The 23444-nt window shown below is 40.4% G+C and overlaps 1 protein-coding gene across 1 annotated transcript in view; it reads right to left on the bottom strand.

The window, feature by feature from the left end:
* Positions 1-23444, bottom strand: part of LOC139779989 (uncharacterized) — a 235646-nt gene that overhangs the window by 35266 nt on the left and 176936 nt on the right. The window contains exon 7 of the mRNA XM_071718527.1: positions 3478-3684. Within this exon, the coding sequence (XP_071574628.1) occupies positions 3478-3684 (207 nt within the window). The remainder of the gene's footprint in view (positions 1-3477; positions 3685-23444) is intronic.

Here is a 23444-nt window from a genome sequence, read left to right as displayed (position 1 = left end):
TATTTTCCAATGCATGCTAGTCATTATTATTATTAATATCATTTGTATGATTTCAGAATTTAAGGTGAAACCAAAGAGCATTTTATACGGAAATTATTTATGTTATTTATGTCATTTATGTTAATATATAAGTAAATATTAATATTATTTATTTTTTTTAATAATAAATAAAATTTTATTTTTATGTTATTTAATAGTATTTTATTTAATAGTATTTAATACGTTTGTTTTAAAATGCATATTTTACTTTTATTTGTTTATTAAATATTTAAATACTGTTTATGTAATTTTAAAATGTTATTAATTTTTTATTTTCTATAAAACAAATATTTCAATATTATTTTTGTTTTTATATTAATGCTTATACCATTTTATAACAAAATGTACTTTTATTTTATGAATACTGGTAAGGTTTTTGGCAGTTTTCCTTACCCTTGCAACGAATGTTAATATTCTATAAGATTCTGCCAAATAAAATATTTTACTTTTATTTACAAGTTCTTTTATTTCATAAATTATATCACCTTCCTTCCTGTTTTTTTAACTGATTTTTTATTATTAAATTTTTTTATTATTAAATACAGATTATTGAATTTTTAATATTTATATTTTCGTATACATATATGTATATTAAATATATTAAAATTTTCCACAATTTTTAAACAATTTTGTATGGGCGACTAATGGAACCTCTTTCCAGTACTAATAGGTCCGCGCATGCGCGGAAAAACCGGCCTGTCTAACAACACTGGCCGGGGCTCAAGCGGGGACTCTTGAGCCCCGACCCCGCCCCCACCAACACCCTAGGGGGCACGGCGACGGGGTGGTGGTCCCCTGTCGCCGCAAATAAGAAGGCATCCTCGCGTCGTGCGTGAACAGACGCGCACGAACGGGGCCTGGGGCCCTATTCTCGAATCGTTTTCATGAAACTCGCATGCGAAATTCAATGCTTTTCAAATAGAAAGTCGCATACAAAAATCATTAGGGCAGGCTCGAGAATACGGGCCCTGGGGGTACTACAGGGTTGCGGCGCCTTCGCGCCCTGTGGACTCCCAGGGAGAGGTGACACCTGTTAGGTGTCGGGGCAGGGGGTGTCCCGGAAGTCATGCTTGATCGCGTTCCTGGGGCACCCCCCACAATGCCAGAGGAAGGCCACCCGGTGGGGTTTTAGCCGGTAAAAGTCCGGCATAACCGCCCAGCCCCTTCCCGGAGGCTGGGGGTATCCTATGAAGATTTTCCCACCAAAAAAAGGGGGTACCATATAAGAAAACACCGATCACATTGATCTAGCCTTGAAAAAATCACTCAAGGTAGAGTCCATATTTTCGTCATTTATCCCCCTTGATATCCTACAACTTTTATTTCAAACATTTTTCCATATCTAAAGCCGTTTCCGAGATCCAGGGGGCGGGTCAGTCTTTAGAGATACTCTATATGTATATGTAAGTTTATAATAATGTTTCAATAATATAATATATATTGTGGCGATCTACGCAACTTATGGCTACACGCCCGTGCGGTAACTCTGCGGCATCTGTATTACCAGCGGCTACTTTACATCGACGCCGCTAGGCGCCGTATCGCCTGTACCGTTTCGCGTACTTCGAATTCAACCATGACTTGAATATAAGGAGATCTCCTACCAGGCCAAACCTGTTCTCCTCGGGCGCTAGCCGCCTACGATACCTAGATAGTGGGTGTACTCTTTTGAAGAAGTTTTCCTCTTGGGCGCTTGGTCGCCTCTCGACAGTGGCGCGTGGACGCCCGTTGACTCTTAGGCGCTTGGACGTTCTCGACAGTGGCGCACAGACGCCCGCTGACTTCCTAGGCGCTAGGGCGCCTCTCGACAGAGGCGTTTGCTTATAAATCACCCCATAAAATACAAAATATGTCGAATCCAGCACGAATTGAACAGCACTCAAAATTTCTTCCTGCGGTATGGTAGTGTTTGCCGCGATGTAAGGCCATCTATCCTTAATACAGGTCAAAGCTAAATCCGTAGGAACGTTTGTGAACAGCGAAACCACATCAAGGGATATCAACTCAAAATGGTCGTCTAAGTGTGTACCCGATAGACTCCTAATTAACTCGAAGCTATTTTCCACGCGACTATTCGCCTTGGGCACGCTCATCTGTATTAAGTCTTGTAAAAACTTGGCTAATGGTTGCAGCGGGCTATTAACCGATCAGACTATAATCCTGAGCGGACAATTGATCTTATGTATCTTCGGTAGTCCATAAGCTCGTGGGATAATGCCATCGGTGCAATTGAGAAAATTATACTGTTGTTGTGTAATAAAATTCGGCGCTTCGGCTCTCATTTGCCTGTATTTCACGTGTTTGTTTATGTGAGAGCTTTAACCTTTTATATTCTTAAAGTAAGTTTCTTAAAGTAAGAATACCTTAAACAATAGTTTTAAGTGTCCAAGTTTTTCCTACAGTAAATTTTAAGGTTTTTTAAAAAAATTTCTAAAGTAAATTTTTTTAAGGGATATACACTGATAAAAGTCGATGCGAATTTACAAAGAATTACAGAAGAAATTGATTTATTTTTTTGATAAATTTACTGAATTTTTATAGTTTTTTAACTTAAAATTTGCATTTTTTTCTTGTTTTAATTAAAATACAGAAATTTTATGAAAAAATAACTGTATCTGGTATTTTTACAGATTATTTGTAAATTAGCTCCCGGTATTGTTAAATTCATCCATAACATTACATATATGTGCTTTTTTATTTTTATACAGTAAATTTACAGTCTGGCATGGGATTTTACTCTCAGTAGCGTGGTATTACGGTATATGCGAAATCATTGCAGTAATAGAAGGTTAAGTAGCCAAATATCTCTGACATATCTGCAATATCTGTGAGATGTGATTTTTGACTTTACTCATAAAAACACAAAATCTATAATTATATACTATTATAATCATAATTTCTCGAATAGCGATTATAAGAAATTGTTATTTTATATTAGAAGTAAATTTACCGTGCCAAAGTAAATATTACCAGGCAGTAAACTGAAAAAATATTTAACGGAAACTTAATTTTATTTGAAGTAAGTTTAACGTTTTGAGGTAAAATTACAACAATTACTCTGTGTTTTAACTGTGTAAATCGAAAGTTAAAAATGACCACCAATTTTCACAGTAAAATTATGACATATTTTTATGTGTAGCGTCCGCGAGAAACAGCGCAAGAAAACAAACAACTTTTAAATCTCTTACGTAGAACATTTTTCAACTATTTATTATAATGGTAGAGACGTCTGTCTCTTAAAACCTTAGGTAGCAGTACTGTGGACACATAGCCCCCGTAGACAAATAGCCCCGGTCTTCCTTGTATATAATCAACAGAATTTTTTAAATTACAATTAATTTAAAATAAATATTTTTTACTTTTGTTATAAAATGTATGAAATACAAATTATGTGTAAAAAATCTGCTGTATTTATCTTTTTTAGAATGCCATACATACTTTTATCATAGATTAATACATCCACGAGTGCTCCAAGTGAAATATGATAAACATGAGTACATGTGCATGGCTTTGTGCATGTAGATGGCGTATAACGGTCTCCACACATAAATTCATATCCATCATATTGCGAAATAAGAGGTCCTGGTGGATTTTGATATGAAATGTTGGCAACCAAGCTATCTAAGTAAGATCCGGTTGGAGAAACTAGAAATCAAAAAATTTTCATTAGAATATAGAATAAAAATAAATTTAAATATTGTTTACGTTAATTAAGTTCGGCAATTTTATTCTACGTTTTGATAAAATATTTTAACATTGTTAATAAGTAATACTTAAATGCTGAAGTTAGATATTCTTATAAATACATTTAGGTTTTAAAATAACAACTAATCGAGTAACAGAATCTGCGTGACTTATCTATGTTACTATAAAATCATTTACTAAACAATACTTATTTTTACTTATATATAAAATATTAAAATCTTGTTGTCAAACAAATAAAAAAAGTCGAAATTATATTTAGATTTATTAAATATTTTTAGTTTATAATAAAGTGTCTTTAAACTAGAGATAATTATTTTTAATAATTTTTTAAGCAAGTTTAGCCAAGTATTTACTCGTGAGCAAAATATTAATTTTGCATTGTCCTGTTGAATAAGATATAGAGAAAAAAGACAAATTCTGAAATTCTGAAATTCTACCTATAATTATCATGTAAACGTGTGCTTGTATCTTACAATAATTGTAATTAGTCACAGTGTAAAAAAAGATAACTTAAGATAGATGTCTTGCGAATCGCAATTAAGAAAAAAAATTTGAAAATTTAACTGTACTAAATGTAATATCTACATGTTTGTACACAATTTAAAGTAATTGACCGTCCCGAACGCAAGATAGTTGTTTCAAAAATTGAACTTTTTCATGCATTGTATAGCAAAGCGTACGAAAATTTCGTATTTCGAATTTTAATAATTAGAACGAACAACAAGAAGGTGATGAAAATTATACGGATATATAATAGAAGAATCCCAGGTAACACACGGTGTTACTGACATCTATTTTAGGTCATATTTCGTCCAAGACGTCTTTTATATGACGTGTATTTGACGTCCTATTGTGGACGAAATTATGACATTATAAATAGGACATGAATTAGACGTCCTTTTAAGACCAAATTTGGTACACTATGTTCACAAATAATGTAGCGTGGATCAAAAGAGATAGGAGTCAGTTTGTGTCAAGGTCCGGTGTAACCGGCAATTTATTGATTCGATTCACATCACCTTTGCGAACGCCTGTATAGCAAGACACAACACTCGGAGCACTTCGTGTTTACGTGCTCTCGGAATGCCGGAGCACTTAGAGCCGACGGCCGAGCCGTTCTTCGCTGAGATCGCTGAAGATTTCACGCACAGGCGAATAATTCGTAAAAATGGCACAATTGGTTGCAGCGGAGATACTGAGATCACCGTGGAGTCGCGCACCGTCGATATGACCGAATTCGCGATTTACTTGCGAGAGCGCACAAAGGGAGTTGACGGCACGTGTGTCAGCGGCGTGATCGATTCGTGGTCTGACCGGAGCACGGCTACCGGACCGGAGAGTTCGCGAGGAATTTCGAAAACACCTATCAGAATCGGAGTATCGCGTCGCGAACCAATGAAGTGACGCTACGTTACTACCAGATGCTTTCGCGACAAGCGGTGATCCGCTAAGCTAGATTTCGCGATGTAATCTAGGGCGCGCGCCCCCGGAGAACGCCATCGATCCGTTGATCGATCGCGCGGCGGGTGATCGCGGCGGGTGATCGCGGCGCTGAGCAATGACTTTCTCGCTCTGAACATAACCGCCCGCCTTGGATTTTAATCCGAAGGACGAGGGCATAGCCTTACATAACGCCCGCCGTGAGCTGGTAGAGGATGACAAAACTTCGAGATCAGTAATCGAATGAACACATTAATTTAGAAAATAAAGAACAATCTTAAATGCTAGTCTTAAAGCTACGGAAACTTGGCGCAATAACTTATAACTAATCTAATAGTCAAGGGGAAATAGTTATCCGGAACCGACGTCTTCGTTCGCTGCGTTGGTTGCGCGTGGGGGAGTATTGTATTGCTTGTTAATGTCGACGGGGAGAAAGCAGACCTTTGTAATCGGGCGCTTGTATATAGATCGGGCGGTCTTAACGGTTACTACGCGACAGAGGCCATCCGGTCCCGGATGACATTCGGTTATATGTCCGAGCTCCCACTGGCTTGGGGGAACGAGAGGATTCCGCAGAAGGACGATTCGCCCGATTTGAGCTAAAGATTAAAACGTGCGCCATTTTAGTCTCTGCTGCAATGAATGCAGATAGTCATTTACCCAGGCCTTCCAAAAACGATCGCGTATCTGACTCAATAATTGCCACCGGGTTAACCGATTCTCCCTTTCGTCATGCAACGTGGGTTCCGGGATCGCGGTAATTGCGGAACCAATTAAGAAATGCCCTGGCGTTAGAGCGGAATAGTCATCGATGTTGTCTGAATTCAATGCAATAGGACGCGAATTCAGGCAAACCTCGATTCGACAGAGAAGAGTAGCCATTTCTTCAAACGTTAATGTATGCGAACCGATAACGCGCTTCAAATGATTCTTTACACTACGCACCCCAGCTTTCTACAAACCGCCGAAATGCGGTGCGGATGGGGGGGAGAAAGCGCCACGTGACCCCCTCCTCAGCCAATTTCGACATTAATGTCGAATCCCTCGCCGCCCGCCAAGCCAGTGCCCGCTCACGCTAAGCGGCCCGAAAATTCGTGGCGTTATCAGAGTACATAAAACTGGAGAAATGCTGCTGTCGAACATTCGCTTACAAGCTCAAGGTGGATCGTGCGGGTGACCATGCATATAAACAACGCAATGTACGATTTGTGACTTTTATGTCCGCGACCTGGAGCGGAGCGAATTAACAGAGGTCCCGCGTAATCCACGCCGCAATGATTAAAGGCTCTGATCGACGGGCGCACACGAAAATGCGGCAGATCCGCCATCAATTCTGTGGCCGTTTCAGCCCTCTCTCGGGAGCAAGTGACACAGGTGTGCAGAACCGATCGGACTACTTGCCGCGCCCGTAGCACCCAATAATTCTCGCGCAGCAGGTGCAACGTTAGAGCCGGGCCCGCGTGAAGAGCTTGCAGATTAGTAAATCGAATAATTAGTTTGACGAGAGGATGCGAAGCGATAATTATGGGATGCTTAGTCTTTTCGGGTAACTCGGATTGCCGTAGTCGACCGCCGGCGCGGATCAACCCTTCCTCGTCCATGAACGAAAGAAGGGACGACAAGTGACTGCTGTTTGAAATCGGAAGTTTATTCCGTAATTGATGCTGTTTAACTAAGAACAGTTGAGCTTGTATTACTCGAAGCCAATAGACTCGATACAAGTGAATCTCGTGAGCTGATGGAACAATCTGTTTATCAGTCGAGTCGTTTACATTACCCAATTTATGAGCGGATCGCAACTGTGTGACGAACCGCATTACGTAGGCGGTGACTCGTAAGAGTTTCGGCCATGATGAGTAGCGTTGAAAAAGATCCCAATCTGCGTTCAACGTCATGTGACACAGAAGATCTTTCTTCGACCGCGGTCTCGGGAGGCGAGGCCTTTGTCGCGGTCGGCCACTGATCAGACGAGAGTAACAACCAATTCGGACCGTTCCACCACAGTGAACAGTTGTCAAACCCGGCGACGGACCGTCCGCGTGAGGCTAGGTCAGCAGGATTTGACGATGTGGGAACATGATGCCAGATTGCTTGCGGAAGGCGTGTTTGAATTTCGCAGACACGATTTGCAACGAATGACTTCTACTTCGAAGGGTGCTTTTGAATCCAGGTGAGAGTGACGTAGAAATCCGTCTAACAATGACACGGACTATCTTGAAGTGACAGAGTGTCCCGCACGAAAGTGACACATTTGACTAGCAGTAGGGCGGCTTGTAGTTCTAAACGCGGAATGGTCAGTGGCTTTAGAGGTGTCACTTTCGACTTAGCCATTAATAAGGAAATCCGAACAGTGCCATCAAAAGTGCAAACTCACAAGTAGACTGCAGCCTCATACGCATATGTGGATGCGTCAAAAAACCCATGAATTTCGCACTGTAGCGTCGCGGAGCCGCGGCCGATCCAACGAGGCACATGACAAGCCTGTAAAAGAGGAAGCTCACTACAGAAACTAGTCCATTGCTTGAGTAAATCTTCTGGCAGGGAATCATCCCAAGTACAGCCGTGCAACCACAGCTTTTGCATCGGAATTTTTGCGGTAATTATGATTGGCGTGACCAACTCAAGGGGTCATACATGCGTGCTATTGACGAAAGAATCGTGCGCTTGGTAGTTACGGAATAATGCGAAAGAGAAATCGCAAAACGGGAAGCATCACTTTCAGGATTCCACAAAAGATCGAGGGTCTTGAGAGTCTCATCCTCCGAGAAAAATTTATCGCTCGCGAGACCGTGATCAGTTGGATCGATATCGCAGATTAAAGTCGGACAGTTACTCGCCCATTTTCGTAAATGGAAGCCAATTGCACCGAGCAATTCCCGTAATTGATCTCGAGTTTACACTAAGAGTGGCTTGTCATCCGCGCCAAACAAACAATCATCTACATAACGGTCGTCTTCGAGCACCGACGCGGCGAGGGGAAAGCGCTCTCCCTCATCCTGTGCAAGCTGCTCCATAACGCAGATGGCTTGAAAGGGCGCGGAAGCTGTCCCATAGGTAACCGTTAGAAGGCGAAGTACTTGCACGGTATCATCCGTAGGAAATTTCCAGAAAATGTGTTGATAATTAATATCCTGAGGGTCAACGCGAATTTGATGGTACATCTTGGCGATGTCTGCCGTGTATACGTACCGGCGTTGACGCCACCGAATAATGATTGCGACAATAGTTTTTTGCCGCTTCAGACCAACCATCAAATGATCGTTAAGCGACAGACCATTAGATGTTCTGTGAGACGCGTTGAAAACAACTCGCAAGTGAGAAGTCGAGCTCGCCTCTCGGATTACATCGTGATGCGGTATATACACTTGTGAGGATGGAAATTCGACTGGCAAAACGGGCATCATATGACCGAGCCGAAAATACTCGCTCATGAATGAATGATATTCTGCAGTCTGGTCGGGATTGTTTTTTAAGCGTCGTTCTGTTTGATGAAACAGGCGGAGAGCTGAGGATCTCGAATCTCCGATGTCTATCGGAGGACCGGCTTTAAACGGGAATCGAACAATATATCGGCCTGATGAGTCGCGCCGATGTGTCCTTTGAAAATGTTCCTCACACCGGCGCACAGTGGGGCCAAAGCGTCCAAAACTTGGTCAAAAGTAAGAAAATTAAAACCGTAAACAAAACTTGTTATGTATAACAACTTAATTCGGTCCGTTTTTTTGCTTGAAAAACGCATTTATTTGAACGATAAAATGAATTAATACCTTATTCAAAGTACTGTCCATCGCTAGCCACTACTTTTTTCATCTTTCTAGGAATTTATGGATTCCGTCGCGGAAGAAGCGTTCATTTTTTGAAGCCAAGAATGAATTGAGCCAATTTTTGATACTCTGTTCTGAAGTGAAGCGTATTCCAGTCAAAGCGTTCTGCATCGATCGAAACAAATGGTAGTCGGAAGGGGCAAGGTCTGGGCTATAAGGCGGGTGAGCCAGAACTTCCCATCCGATATTTTCCAAATAATTTTTAACCGGAACAGCAACATGAGGCCGAGCGTTGTCATGGTGAAAGATTATGGATTCGTGTCTGATCACATATTCTGGACGTTTTTCGGCTATAGCTCGCTTTAAACGGATAAATTGTTGCCTGTAGAAGTCTCCCGTGATGGTTTGACCAGGTTGTAGCAGCTCATAGTGGATCACACCCTTCTGATCCCACCAAATACAGAGCATTATCTTGGCACCATGGATATTCAGCTTCGGCGTTGATGTTCCCGGTTGGCCGGGCTTTACATACGATTTTTTGCGTTTCGGGTTGTCGTAGTGAATCCATTTTTCGTCCCCGGTAATGATTCGATGCAGAAAAGACTTTTTTTTGTACCGTTCAAGCAACATTTCGGACATGCAAAATCGTCGTTCGATATCTCTCGGTTTCAATTCATATGGGACCCAATTTCCTTGCTTTTGGATGTATCCCGCGGCTTTGAGTCGTTTCGAAATAGCTTGTTGAGTAACTTCCAATGTTTTTGCGAGCTCTTCTTGCGTTTGACACGAATCTTGATCGAGTAATGTTTTTAATTCTTCATCTTCAAACTTTTTCGGTTGACCCGAAAGCTCTTTGTCTTCAACACTAAAATCACCACTTTTAAATCGTCGAAACCATTCTCTGCATGATTTATCCGATGGTGCAGATTCACCATACACTTCCACAAGCATTCGATGCGCTTCAGCTGCACTTTTCTTCCAATTGAAACAGAAAATCAAAACTTCCCGCAAATGGTGCTTATTTGGAACGAAACTCGACATTTTCAACGCAGCAAAAATTAAACTGGTTGTGCAAAACTCAAAGGCTTGTAAACAATATTTGGTTGACAGATGTTGACACTTCACGATACAGCAAAAATCAGCTGTCGCCGTCAACCATTTATAGCACCTAGAGCAATCTTTTGAAAACGGACCGAACTAAGTTGTACACCCAATACATACAATTAATAGAAAACATATCCATATGTACGTTTCTGATACATATTTGTCATTTTTACTGTTGCTGTCATTGTTATTAATTATCAAAGCTTAACCTTTAAGCGAACCGTTTATACCTTTATGTAAGATACGTTGTCACTTCGTATTATAATATGTCTCAAAATTGGAAGTTTTTCAAGTCATTCCAGCATAAAAATGATATTTTCAGGTATTTTAATTATATATTTATATAAATAGTTAAGTTTTATTTGTTATTTTTATAACAAATAGTACATTGTTTTAGTTTGATGTAAACTTCTTACTAGACTGTCAAAGACTTTTTAATATTTATTATTATTCCCGGCATCTCTCGGCTATAAATTTTTTTTGTTATTTAATACATTTATTTGCCTATAATATTATGAAAGAAAATATTGCGCCTTCGTGTGCCTTTTAAAATTATTTAATATTTTATAAGAGTCCAACCGAAATCGAAACCGAAACTTTCATGGAAATCCTAGAAAAGCTATATGTATACGCGCTCATATGTATAGTGTATACTATACACTTTTTCTTTATAAATATTATAATATTTATAATTATTAAAATAATAATTACACACATTATCACACAATCCTCTGATTACAATCCTATTATCACAACCTGTAGTTTTGGTCGGACTCTAGGCCAAGTTTCGATTTTCGGTTTCGGTCGAACACAATACTAGGTGCGCAACTAAGTTTCCGGGTTTTTTTGATCAATAAAAAATGGAAAATTTCAAGAGAAATACAAAAAATGGTTTATTCAAAGTATCGTCCCTCGCTAGCTATACATTTTCGCCATCTCTCTGGCAATACATGAATACCGCGACAATAAAACGACGCGTCTTTGGACCGAAACCATTCATCCAACCAATTTTGCACTTCTTCGAAATTGGTCAAGTGTAGCCCAGCCAAGCCATGCGCCATCGACCGGAACAAGTGATAATCGGAAGACGCCAGGTCTGGCGAATACGGCGGGTGCGGTAGCAGATCCCATTTCAGCGTTTTGATGGTGTCCTGGACGATTGAACTGCGATGGCACGGAGCGTTGTCGTGCTGCAATATCACTCGTTCGTGTCTCGTGTCCCATTCTGGCCGTTTTTCGAGCAATGTATGGTTTAAGTTGATCAGTTGTTGTCGGGAGCGATGTCCATTGACAGTTTCGCCCGGTTTCAGCAGCTCATAGTACACGATTCCTTTCTGGTCCCACCAAAGCGCTCCTTGTCCTCAGTGTCGAAATCGCCACTTCTGAAGCGTTTAAACCAATCTTCACAGGTAGTTTTCGATAGTGCATGTTCGCCGTAGGCCTCCTCAAGCAAACGACGTGCTTCAGCTGCATTTTTTTTTTCAAGTTAAAGCAGAAAAGCAAAGCTTCCCGCAAATGCTGTTTATTTGGCACAAAACTCGACATCTCCGTTGTTAGAAAAAATATTTTTGCGTTGCGATATGTGTTTATATAACGACTGGTTATTGTTAACAGATGTCCAAGCTATAACTTCAGACAACTTCAGACATGTAAGTCGAGTACATGTATTATTGGTGCCATCTATGTGTGAAACCCGGAAACTTAGTTGCGCACCTAGTATTATTGTAATAGTATGATTGTAATAATGTGTGTAATTATTATTTTATACATATAGCTGTACATATAGCTTTTCTAGGATTTCCATGAAAGTTTCGGTTTCGATTTCGGTTGGACTCTTATAAAATATTAAATAATTTTAAAAAGCACACGAAGGCGCGATATTTTCTTTCACGATATTATAGGCAAAAAATGTATTAAATAACAAAAAAAAATTTATAGCCGGGAGATGCCGGGAACAATAATAAATATTAAAAAGTCTCTGATATTCTAGTTACTAGAATATTCTAGTAAGAAGTTTACATCAAACTAAAACAATGTACTATTTGTTATAAAAATAACAAATAAAACTTAACTATTTATATAAATATATAATTAAAATACCTGAAGATATCATTTTCATGCTGGAATGACTTGGAAAACTTCCAATTTTGAGACATATTATAATACGAAGTGACAACGTATCTTACATAAAGGTATAAACGGTTCGCTTAAAGGTTAAGCTTTGATAATTAATAACAATGACAGCAACAGTAAAAATGACAAATATGTATCAGAAACGTACATATGGATATGTTTTCTATTAATTGTATGTACATAACATGTTTTGTTTACGGTTTCAATTTTCTTACTTTTGGCCAAGTTTTGGACGCTTTGGCCCCACTGTGCGGCATTCCTCGTCAGTGAGGTGAGTGAAAGTCGGAACTTCCTTGATCTCCCAGAATTGCCGCAGTTGCGTGGCTAACTCGGCAGACGAACAGCAATGATGTACCGTAATGATCGGAGAAGAGACGGGGGAATGATCGGAGATAACTCCAGATAAAATCCAACCGAAAATGGTGCTTTGCGCGACGGGCTCATTGGAAGAGCGACGTCGAATACCGCCCAACAGGACCAAACCATACAAGTCGGCACCAATCAGTATGTCGATCTCATCAGAGCTAGAAGGTGACTGATCTGCAAGCTCCAATCCATGTAAATACTCAAGAGTGTGAATGTCGGTTGTCCTTGGAGGCACATAGGTCGTGAGTGACCTTAATACAAGCCATTACAAGCGCGGACGTGGAGTACGAGAAACCCCTTCCATTGTGTGACGCGACGTTGACATGCACGGCGTGCTGAGCGGTAATCGCCGCAACACCGATACCAGAGATCGCAACCGAAACGCTTTGTTTTCTCAATCGCAAACGCTGGGCTAGACGCTCCGTAACGAGCGTGATGGCGGAACCCTGGTTGAGCATAGCGCGAAACGTAGTGTAACGCCCGTCCGATGAACTCACACGTATCCACGCAGTCGCCAACAAAATGCCAGATTTGACTGATTTTGATTTCGAAAGCAAATGAGACGTGACTTGAGTTGATTCCACGGGTTTTGGCTCAGAATTTTTTGGAGTGCTTGTCTCAGAGGGAGACGTGCTAGGATTCTCGTAAAGCAATGTGTGATGAGATTTTTGACACATCCGATACGTATTCTTACTTTGACATTCCTTGCGCATGTGTTTACCGCTTAAGCAGTTGAAGCAACGACGAAGTTTATTTACCAGTTCGCGTCTCTGCGTGATCATTTTGCTTTTGAAATCTGTTTAAAGTACAAGCTCGCGCAGGAGCCTGGGCTCAAGAAAATAGAATGAGAGAACAACACATCACCCCAAGAATTGTGTAGGCAAAGAGATTGTGTATTTTCGTACTTACTTTTAGCACCAAGCAAGTTTAAATTAAATTCAATGTGTGTATATCACATATTCAGATTCAAAACTTTAGTAGCATGTTTAGCTTTCTCACAAATAACAATCAGCTTTTGCACAAAATAATGATCTGCATAAACACAATAAAAGAGAATAATCATTAGTGAATAATCCTTTCTTAATCTGACTTTAATCTTAGAATCTTGTATCCCATAAAAAATCTCCTCTAAAGAGAATAGATAGCAAGTATACTCGTTTCTTGAGAATATTGACTCAATCAAGTATAGTCCAGAAGTATTATATCTCAAAGAAAGGATCATTCATATTAAACACACAAAGAATATAATGCGAGTAAACACAATTGAAATACATATAAGAGATAATCGATAAATGTACAAGGAATAATCATAAATGAAGTAATGCGTCAATCAACGTGTACTTAGGATACAATCCTTCCAGGTGAAGTGATTAAATAATACAATTATTTAATCCTTGAAAGCACAATAACTATCCTTTTAAAGAGATAAATGATTTCGCTAAGATAGCTTGTTCTGAATGTTTCTACAAATCGAGTATAATGCACTTGTTAATATTAATTGACACATTAATTCCAGCAATTAAATGAATTATCCAGTAAGTAATATAATATAATATACAGTCCACAATAGCAATCTATCCGATATCTTTCAGAAAAGATAGTGTAATAACTCAGTGAATTAATAGTTAATTACTCAACAATCAGGTTTCGCTTCTCAATACAAGAAATGTAATCCGCAATGGATCGGATACAAAATACAATCTAAGATAATGGCTGAGAGTTTGTTAACGCAAGAATTATGTCAAGTATAACTGCCAAGTGTAAGTTAACTTAAAGAACGTAATTATCTAATAAGAGATATAGCAATCTATAATCAATCAGACAAAATAACGTAATTATTATGTATATCGATAATCGAGCACGCCGCTATTACTTTTCGCTCAGCGTCGCAACGACGTTAAACCGCAACAGATTAATTCCACAATATAATCGAGATTAACTGCTTAATGCCAGTTAAACTAAGAACATAATAGTCTATCTTTAGACAGTGAATAGTAACCGTATGAATGTTAGTCAACGTACATGACTCTAGATCAACGAGCAATTAAACGGGTTGCAACCACGCAATAAATGAAATTAAGATATTTTATACTGAGCTCAGTTTTACCGAACGAAAGTAGTGTACATGTACATCCCGGGATTTCTCGTTAATAGAGGAAGTATTCTTCTCCTTGTTCTTCCGCGAGCTCTGAAACCAAAGATCACGAGCGTAATATGATCTGTAGATCATATTTCCAACAAGAGCATGGTGTAGGATCCATCGAGCAAAAGCGTAGAGGATCGATAGTTTCGTTCAGAGATCGAAGGAAGTTACCTTTTAGTTAAGGCCTTCCTTTTGTCTATTGCCAATATTCCGTGTATTGATGGTCATTTAGACCACTGCCGAAAATACAGTCGAGAACTTTCCAAGATGGTCGTCTCGTTCCTTGTCTGTGTGACGACGTCGCAATGGCTACCGTCGTCCTTCCTTTCCGTGGTACGATCCTTGAGCGTCGATCCTCTTGCCAATATCGCTACAGTAACGTGTCGCGAGAATAATAACTACGGACTTTTACAATGGCTCGACAATCGTTACGATTGATGACTCGTATAACTTGAACCGACAATGCAATGTAACGGAAAGATCCGTCTCCTTCTACTGACTGAGAACGAATGCCCGCTCGCCGGGCTGCACGCACGTACCGGCCCGATCACGCAAGCGCTGTATCACTCCGCCGCTACGTGTTCAGTTCCTGGGGCGCAACGCCGTCTGCGCCGCGCGCGCGCTTCAATACGTAATATCGCAGATGAAACGGTAACGGTACCTCTGCCGCCATCTGTGATCGTTTCATCGCACTACTCTTTATTCGCCAACTACTACCACAGATAACGCATGATACACAATCTCTTTCCTATTCTAGTTACTCTTTAAACAAAATCCGTACATGACGACAACGAGTGATTCTGTTGACAAACCGGGCATTTCATGGTACTCGCGGTGTGACTTTGCACGACCGCCTTGTTGCTCGGTTTTCGATTAGCGAGTGTGGCGGGTAAAATATTTTATAATGCTCGAATTCGAGCCGCAAGAAATGCGTCGAGAGTCGCGTACTCCGGATACTCCGCGGTGTTACCCAAATGCAACTCCCACGACTATCGAGTAGCCTTATCTAGGCGTGTTAGGCAACGAGATAAATGATGAAATCGTCCCAATGCGCGAAAGGTCGACCGAGGTTCCGCAAAGCCTGGAGCCATGAACGCCTTGTCTCGCAACGCAGTCAGTTCAGACGCGGACTCGGAATTTAAACTTGATAACAAATTTAACGCGTGTATATATTCATGCACAAGACGTCGAGGATTATCGTAGCGCGACGACAAAATTTTCCATGCGACCTTAAAGTTCGCCTCGGTAATAGGCAACGCTTTCACCAAATCGCTCGCTTCGCCTTTGAGGCACGACAAAAGATAGTACATTCGCGTGATATCAGATAAATCCGCACTGTCAATAACGACCGAACGAAAATGATCGCGAAATGTCTCCCAGTCCACAAAGTCACCGCTAAATTTCGGTAAACTTATCTTTGGAAGAGGCGTGGTCCTGGATCCACCAAAGGATGAGCTGCTGCTTCCGTGGTCGACCCGGGGATGACCGGCGTCGGGGTTTGCGAGCCGCTGATACTGCTCCGCCATGTAGTCCAACGCCTCGAGAAACCTCTCTTCGCAGGTCAAGAACTGCTGATCGCGGAAGTACACTTCCGTGGCACGTGCTTCCGGAGTGGAAACGACGAGCAGTTTAGCGTGATTCTGCTCACTGAGAAAATGACGCTTTTAACAACGTCATACACTGTTGCATGATAGCCGCCGTCCGGTTAGCTTTACCGAGCTTCTTGACATTTGCGAGAGCGCGTTTGATCGAGTGCATGGTCACTCGTTGCTGCTCGAGAAGCTCCTCCATAATCGAAACGGCTGAGACTTGGTCCGAAATCGGAGCACTCATACACCGTTTTGTACGGAATCTTGCCGTGAGGCCGAGTGTTATTATGACCGGAGATCTTCTTGAAAAATACCTGGAGCGCCGGTAAACTTTTCTGCCAGAATCGCCTCATGCACAATTGACGAAATCGCTTTCAGGAAATCGGTGACCTTGAACTGTGCACTCCTTTCAACTGATCCGGCTCGAAGGACCAAAAATAATGTTCGCAAATAATGTGGCGTGGATCAGAAGAGATAGGAGTCAGTTTGTGTCAAGGTCCGGTGTGACCAGCAATTTATTGATTCGGTTCACATCACCTTTGCAAGCGCCTGAATAGCGCGACAGGACACTCGGAGCACTTCGTGTTCACGTGCTCTCGAAATGCCGGAGCACTTAGAGCCGATGGCCGAGCCGTTCTTTGCTGAGATCGCTGAAGATTTCGCGCACAGGCAAATAATTCGTAAAAATGGCACAATTGGTTGTAGCGGAGATACTGAGATCACCGTGGAGTCGCGCACCGTCGATATGACCGAATTCGCGATTCACTTGCGACAGCGCACAAAGGGAGTTGACGGCACGTGTCAGCGGCGTGATCGATTTGTGGTCTGACCGGAGCACGGCTATCGGAGCGGAGAGTTCGCGAGGAATTTCGAAAACACCTATCAGAATCGGAGTATCGCGTCGCGAACCAATGAAGTGACGCTATGTCACTACCGGATGCTTTCGCGACAAGCGGTGATCCGCGAAGCTAGATTTCGTGATGTAATCTAGGGCGCGCGCCCCCGGAGGGCGCCATCGATCCGTTGATCGATCCCGCGGCGGGTGATCGCGGCGCTGAGCGATGACTTTCTCGCGGAAGTCCGAACACTACATAGAAAATAAAAATACTAGAATCGAGAAAATGTAATTACTTGGTCTTCAATTTTTAAAATTAAACAATATTTTTTATCAATGTAAGAATATTGATCGCCTATAGTAAATATTTATTTAAAACCAGTAATATCTTCTGTTGTAAACAAATTGCTGAATGTAAGTAATTTTTTCTAAACTTAAGAGAAGTATTTACTACTATTGTGTAATTATTGTTTTTCATTGAAAAAACATATTATTTAAAATTTCGATTTTTTTGTGTAGTACATATTTTCTAAAATCAAAATTTAAATATTTTCCATATTATAAATTTAATACTTGTTAGATTAATTGCAATATAAAGAAAGTAGGTTTGTTTATCCAAGAAAATGGGTGATTAAAACAAACAAATACAAATATTTCATTTGAGTAAATATTTTTTATAACGGAGTACTATGTTTAAAATATGCAATTGGAAATTTTATTTTCCTCTACCTTTAGAATAAGAAAATATATACATTTGCATGAAATAAGTAACTATAAAAACGTTACGTTTTATACAATTACTGAATTTAAAGAAATCTTAAAAATATATGGAACAAACATTTATGAAGATGTATAATACGTGACTCGGTACGAAAGTAATGCCTCCTAATTTTTTTCTTTCGAATCTGGTGCCATAGAAAATTTTGCGTTTTAATGAGTTGTTATTTGAAGTCTCTAATTGAGTTATGTTGAGTGGTATTGTAATAATTTATGTTAGTATGTCACACGAATAGTTCAAACTGGTGTGTGTTTTAGATACGTGTAACAGATAAGCGCGGTGATTGAATTTCTTACCATGGAAGAAGTGAGTCCCTATTAAAATCCATTCGTATTTTAGAAATGATGTTATTTATCAACATTTCTGAGACGCGAATGAATTTCAATGGCTGCGTTCAGAAGAAAAGGCAACTCGTAATTAGCGAGCAATTAGTAATTTTTTTAAATGATTGGACCTTGCCTTTAGTTCTTCCCTGGATTCAAGCGTATAGAAATCAATCGTAATAAAGAATCATTGAGCACTCATTGAGCTGCTTTCTTTGCTGAACGCAGCCATTGGAATTCACTTCTTCCACGGTAAGAAATTCAACCACCGCCCTTGTCTGTTACGCACATCTGAAACACACACCAGTTCAAATTGCTCGTGTAACACACTCACGTAAATGATCACAATACCACTCAACATAACTCAACTAAAGACTTTAAATAACAACTTATTGAAATGCAAAATCTATGGCGCCGGATTCGAAAAAAAATATTAGGAGGCATTACTTTCGTGTCGACTCTCGTATAAAGATTTCTTAATAAAGAAATATGCAATAAATATTGTAGTAAGCATTTTATTTTTTATTTCAAGTATATATTTTATAAATTAACCATAAGGATTAAACTGAAAAAAGAAAAAATTTACTAAAGAAAGAGTTAATTGTTTTTATATGAAAGACATTTTGTTTTTGCTCTAGAAGCGAATTATTTGCACAGAGATCTAAAGTACTCATTTCAGGTACGAAATATCTTTTTCTCATAAAGTATTTGTTTACTAACAGTACATATTTGTTTGAAGTTAGGAAACAATATTTGATTTTGAAAAGATGTCTTGCTTAAGCAAGTAATTATTATTTTATGATTATATATTTATTACTTAAGAAAAGAATGAGATCTTTCCGTCCTTGAATATATTTTCTTTCTTGAAATAAATGTTGACTACAGAAAAGAATCAAATTTCTGGAAGAATGAAAATAGTTACACCACTTAAATTAGTTAAATATTGTATTTTGCATTATGTCTACACACACAATCACTGATTTTTAACCTAAATTACTTTTAAGTAAGTAAAGTTATATTTTTCATACAGTAAACGTCTAATTATTTGAAGAAAATATATTATTGTATGCAACGACTTGTATTTCTATTTTTAGTAAATATTTACTCGACAGTATTGTAGTAATTAACTTACTTCGATAAAGTAATTATTATTTTAATATAGCTTCTTTTTTTCAGTGTACATTTTTATTTTCATTTTTTAAGTTTTTCTCAATTACAGACTCGTACAGCATACTAGGTGCGCAACTAAGTTTCCGGGTTTTTTGATCAATAAAAAATGGAAAATTTCAAGAAAAATACAAAAAATGGTTTATTCAAAGTATCGTCCCTCGCTAGCTATACATTTTCGCCATCTCTCTGGCAATACATGAATACCGCGACAATAAAACGACGCGTCTTTGGACCGAAACCATTCATCCAACCAATTTTGCACTTCTTCGAAATTGGTCAAGTGTAGCCCAGCCAAGCCATGCGCCATCGACCGGAACAAGTGATAATCGGAAGGCGCCAGGTCTGGCGAATACGGCGGGTGCGGTAGCAGATCCCATTTCAGCGTTTTGATGGTATCCTGGACGATGGAACTGCGATGGCACGCAGCGTTGTCGTGCTGCAATATCACTCGTTCGTGTCTCGTGTCCCATTCTGGCCGTTTTTCGAGCAATGTATGGTTTAAATTGATCAGTTGTTGTCGGTAGCGATGCCCATTGACAGTTTCGCCCGGTTTCAGCAGCTCATAGTACACGATTCCTTTCTGGTCCCACCAAAGCGCTCCTTGTCCTCAGTGTCGAAATCGCCACTTCTGAAGCGTTTAAACCAATCTTCACAGGTAGTTTTCGATGGTGCATGTTCGCCGTAGGCCTCCTCAAGCAAACGACGTGCTTCAGCTGCATTTTTTTTTAAGTTAAAGCAGAAAAGCAAAGCTTCCCGCAAATGCTGTTTATTTGGCACAAAACTCGACATCTCCGTTGTTAGAAAAAATATTTTTGCGTTGCGATATGTGTTTATATAACGACTGGTTATTGTTAACAGATGTCCAAGCTATAACTTCAGACAACTTCAGACATGTAAGTCGAGTACATGTGTTATTGGTGCCATCTATGTGTGAAAACCGGAAACTTAGTTGCGCACCTAGTAGAAGCTTGCAGAGACATTGCAGGAACGTGATAATGTTGCAAATTGCAATATAGTGTTGCAGAGATATTACAGAAACGTTGCAATTGCAACATTTTGCGGAAATATTACAACATTGTAGAAATATTATAAGAATAATTGGAAATATAATACTGTAAGACTTACCCTACACAATAAAAAATTTTGTGTCTTTTTATTAAAAAGTTGGGTCTAACTTACATAGAATTTTGGTACGTCAGTTCGATTTCATTTTTATGGACTTGCATGGGTTTCTTACGACGGTGACTATGGAAAAACTTTATCCGAGAGAAAGGAAAGACAATCATCGGAGGATGACAGAGAATCATGAAGAAAAGCGTTCTATCATTTTTAATTGTTGACTTTGTAATTGCGGTATGACTCGTTCTGTTTTTGATTGCTCGCGTTAAATGTGACCCCAGTTAAGTTCGTATAATAATGTAGGATATATAATTATTCCATATATTATTGACATTTATTCTTTGAAGAAATCCTAGTATGGCACGAAACGTCGAATATTGAATTATTTAATAAATGTGTATATAATTCTGACATTGTTTCAACAACCATTATTGCTCGTGAATCGGTCATAATCCTTGTTATAGTAATATGTTTATTACAATGCTCCACAATAATTATTTGTACCAACAGAACAAAATATTAAAATATGTTAAAACTAAACATATTAATAAAATAACACTTAATGATATGAAAAATACTGAAAAATACTAAATAATAGACATGTCATATGTTAAAAGTACATTGAACTGCATATCCAGCTTATATATATAGTACGGTATAAGATATATGATAGTTCCTGCATACAGAACGTGGAAACGTTTGCTGCGCCGCAAGAAACGACTCAGTAGCCATTCAACCATTGAATGGCCGTAGCGTCGCTTCTTGTCATGCGGCAATCGTTTCCGTGTCCTGTGCAGGAGCCATCAAAAGCGTAAAGTTTCGTGTGGTGCGCAACAAACTGAAAAGGATTAACAACATATTGGATCGAAGTAGGTAAGCTATGGGCGCTCTAACCAAGGGGAAATGAGGGGGGGTGAGGGGCGGGGGGTATACCGCGGGAGAGGAGGGGGGGTGTACCGCCGGGGGGGGAACCGCGTTTTCGGGCACCGCGGGGGCGGGGGAGGGGAGGGACCGCGTTTTCGGGCACCGCCAGGGAGGGGGAGGGGGGGACCGCGTTTTCGAGCACCGCGGGGTGGGGGAGGGGGGACCGCGTTTTCGGGCACCGCGGGGGAGGGGGAGGGGGTACCGCGTTTCCGGCGCCGCGGGGGAGGGGTCCGCGGAGTGAGGGGACCCGCGTTCGCGTTTTCGGGCGCCGCGGGAGAGGGGTCCGCGGGGTGAGGGGACCCGCGTTCGCGTTTTCGCCGCACCGCGGGGTGAGAAGCGACCGCGTTTTCGCCGCGCCGCGGAGTCCGCGTGCAATGGCCGCGTCGGTCCGCGTGACGTCACACGGCACGCTCCCGCTCGCGTTATCTCCCCCTCGTAGATGTTCTCTCGCGCCCCCGTCCCCCGTTCGCGCGCGTCTTCACGGTCGCGCGCGATCCCTCTCCCCCGTTCGCGCGCGTCTTCTCGTTCTCTTTCCCTCGCGCGTTCTCGCTCGCGTCTTCTCGCTCCCGGCTCCCGGCTCCCGTTCGTGTTCTCGCTCACGATCGCATATCTTTTCTTCGCCGACGATATTTAATCGTTTAGATCTTAATATTTAATTTTTAATATTACATTTATGTAAACGATAAACGAAGACAGCTTAATGACAGGGAACGGTAAATGAAAAGGAAAAATAATTAAAATTTTTTTAACCATATTATATGCATTTATTTATCATGTAGCGCATTATACACAATAGTATCGGCAGCATATACGCCAACAGTTCGCAATCTATTAGCGAATTTTTATCATAAACTTCATGCAAGCTTCTAACTGCATTACATTTATCGGTAATACAATTTTGGCGTAAAATTGTTACAAATTGTTTAAATTTTTCACTTACGCCGTGAACATTTTGACATAGTTGAAAATATACATTTTCGACGCAATGTTCTAGTTCGAACAGGAAGAGTACGGTTGACGGTTTCATGTACAGGCTGGTGTCGCACGATGTCAACTTTACAATATCTGCGTCACGTATTTTAACGAGTTCCAGATCTCGAAACGCTAGCGATGAAGGCGCCGGTGACTGCACGAGTCGCTGAATATCTGCACGTTTTTCGATGAATGTCACCCACGTTGCATGAGGCAGAATTATCCGATTGCCTCGATTATCGCCAATAAGTATATCCACAGAGGACATAGGTCCCGCGTTGATTCCAACATCCAAAAATTTATACGCTGTCGATGTCAAGGCAAATCTTCTTCCCAAAATACGAGGCGCGTAGCGGGGTTTATCAAAACTGAAAAAATACAATTATGTTTATAAAAGATTTTTTTGCACAAGCATATACGAAAATTAGCGGTACTTACTCATTGTGCTGTTTCTAGCACGTTTCATCCTGAATCGGAACGTAGTAGTTCGCACCGTAAGTGTACATCGTAACTGGAGGCTGTTTGCGACGTACTCGAACCGTATCAAACTCTTGACTGCGCTCTAGAATCCTCGTAGACTATTTATACGTACAAAAATGCGAATCTTGCAAATAGCGCCAATGTACGGCTGCTGCTGCATGGTGACCACCACCACATATATGTTAAATGAGATATCTTTGTCAAGAACATTCGTGATGAGATCACCTCATCGGGCATCAAATATGATTTATTTTCAAGAGCATACGTGTCTCGCAATGATTTCATCGAACACGTGCAAAACTGCAAATTTTGCAATTTCGCATAAGTCAATTGCGCGATATTGTTTTCAAGAACATGTCGCGACGTGTCTGGCGATGATTTTATCGAACACGTGCAAAACTGCAAATTCTGCAATTTTACATAAGTCAATGGGGCGTTATTGTTTTCAAGAACATACATGTCTCGCGATGATTTCATCGAACACGTGCAAAACTGCAAATTTTGCAAATAGCGCCGATGTACGGCTGCTGCATTGATACAGATCAAATCACCGAAAGTCA

The sequence above is a fragment of the Temnothorax nylanderi genome, unplaced genomic scaffold, assembly GCF_030848795.1.
Source record: "Temnothorax nylanderi isolate EJ_2023f unplaced genomic scaffold, tnyl_v1.0 TNYL_tig0254_pilon, whole genome shotgun sequence".
NCBI classification, from domain to species: domain Eukaryota; kingdom Metazoa; phylum Arthropoda; class Insecta; order Hymenoptera; family Formicidae; genus Temnothorax; species Temnothorax nylanderi.
Note: the sequence above shows the minus strand (reverse complement) of the source record. Positions and strands in the feature narration are given on the sequence as shown.